Source organism: Eimeria mitis, genomic scaffold (assembly GCF_000499745.2).
Source record: "Eimeria mitis Houghton genomic scaffold, Emh_scaff648, whole genome shotgun sequence".
NCBI classification, from domain to species: Eukaryota; Apicomplexa; class Conoidasida; order Eucoccidiorida; family Eimeriidae; genus Eimeria; species Eimeria mitis.
Window position 1 is genome coordinate 12029 of NW_013574640.1, and position 548 is coordinate 12576.

Consider the following 548-nt stretch of genomic DNA (forward strand, 5'->3'; position numbering starts at 1 on the left):
AGCAGCAGCAGCAGCAGCAGCAAAATGCAATTCATTTCTTTAACACAGATAAACCCAAATCCCCCCCCAACAAAATCATAAAACTGCAGTAGCAACAGCTGAAACAATTCTGCTGCTGCTGCTGCTGCTGCTACTGCTGCTGCTGCTGCTGCTGCTGCTGTTGCTGCTGCTGCTGCTGCTGCTGCACTTACTGCTGAAGTCTTCGATCGGAGGTGAAGCTTCTTCTGCCTTCCACTGCGTTAGGGGGCCCTGCAGCAAACTCGCCTCATGTGCTGCTGCTGCTGCTGCTGCTGCTGCTGCTGCTGCTGCTGCTGCTGCTGCTGCTGCTTCTGCTGCAGCAGCGCCTTCTTCTGGTGCTGCTGCTAGAGGTGGTTCTGCTGCTACTACTTCTGTTCCTGCAGCTTCGTTTGCTGCAGCTGCTGTTGCTGCTGCAGCTCCTGCTGCTGCAGCTCCTGCTGCTGCAGCTCCTGCTGCTGCAGCTTCTGCTGCTGCAGCTTCTGCCGTTGCAGCTTCTGCTGATGCAGCTTCTGCTGAAGCAACGTTTGCTG

At 56.0% G+C, this 548-nt stretch overlaps 1 protein-coding gene across 1 annotated transcript in view; it reads right to left on the reverse strand.

Moving 5' to 3' along the window:
* EMH_0018620 (uncharacterized protein) overlaps nucleotides 1-548 on the reverse strand; it is a gene marked incomplete at both ends in the record, with an annotated part of 8285 nt that overhangs the window by 5483 nt on the left and 2254 nt on the right. The window contains one exon of the mRNA XM_013501185.1: nucleotides 388-546. Within this exon, the coding sequence (XP_013356639.1) occupies nucleotides 388-546 (159 nt within the window). The remainder of the gene's footprint in view (nucleotides 1-387; nucleotides 547-548) is intronic.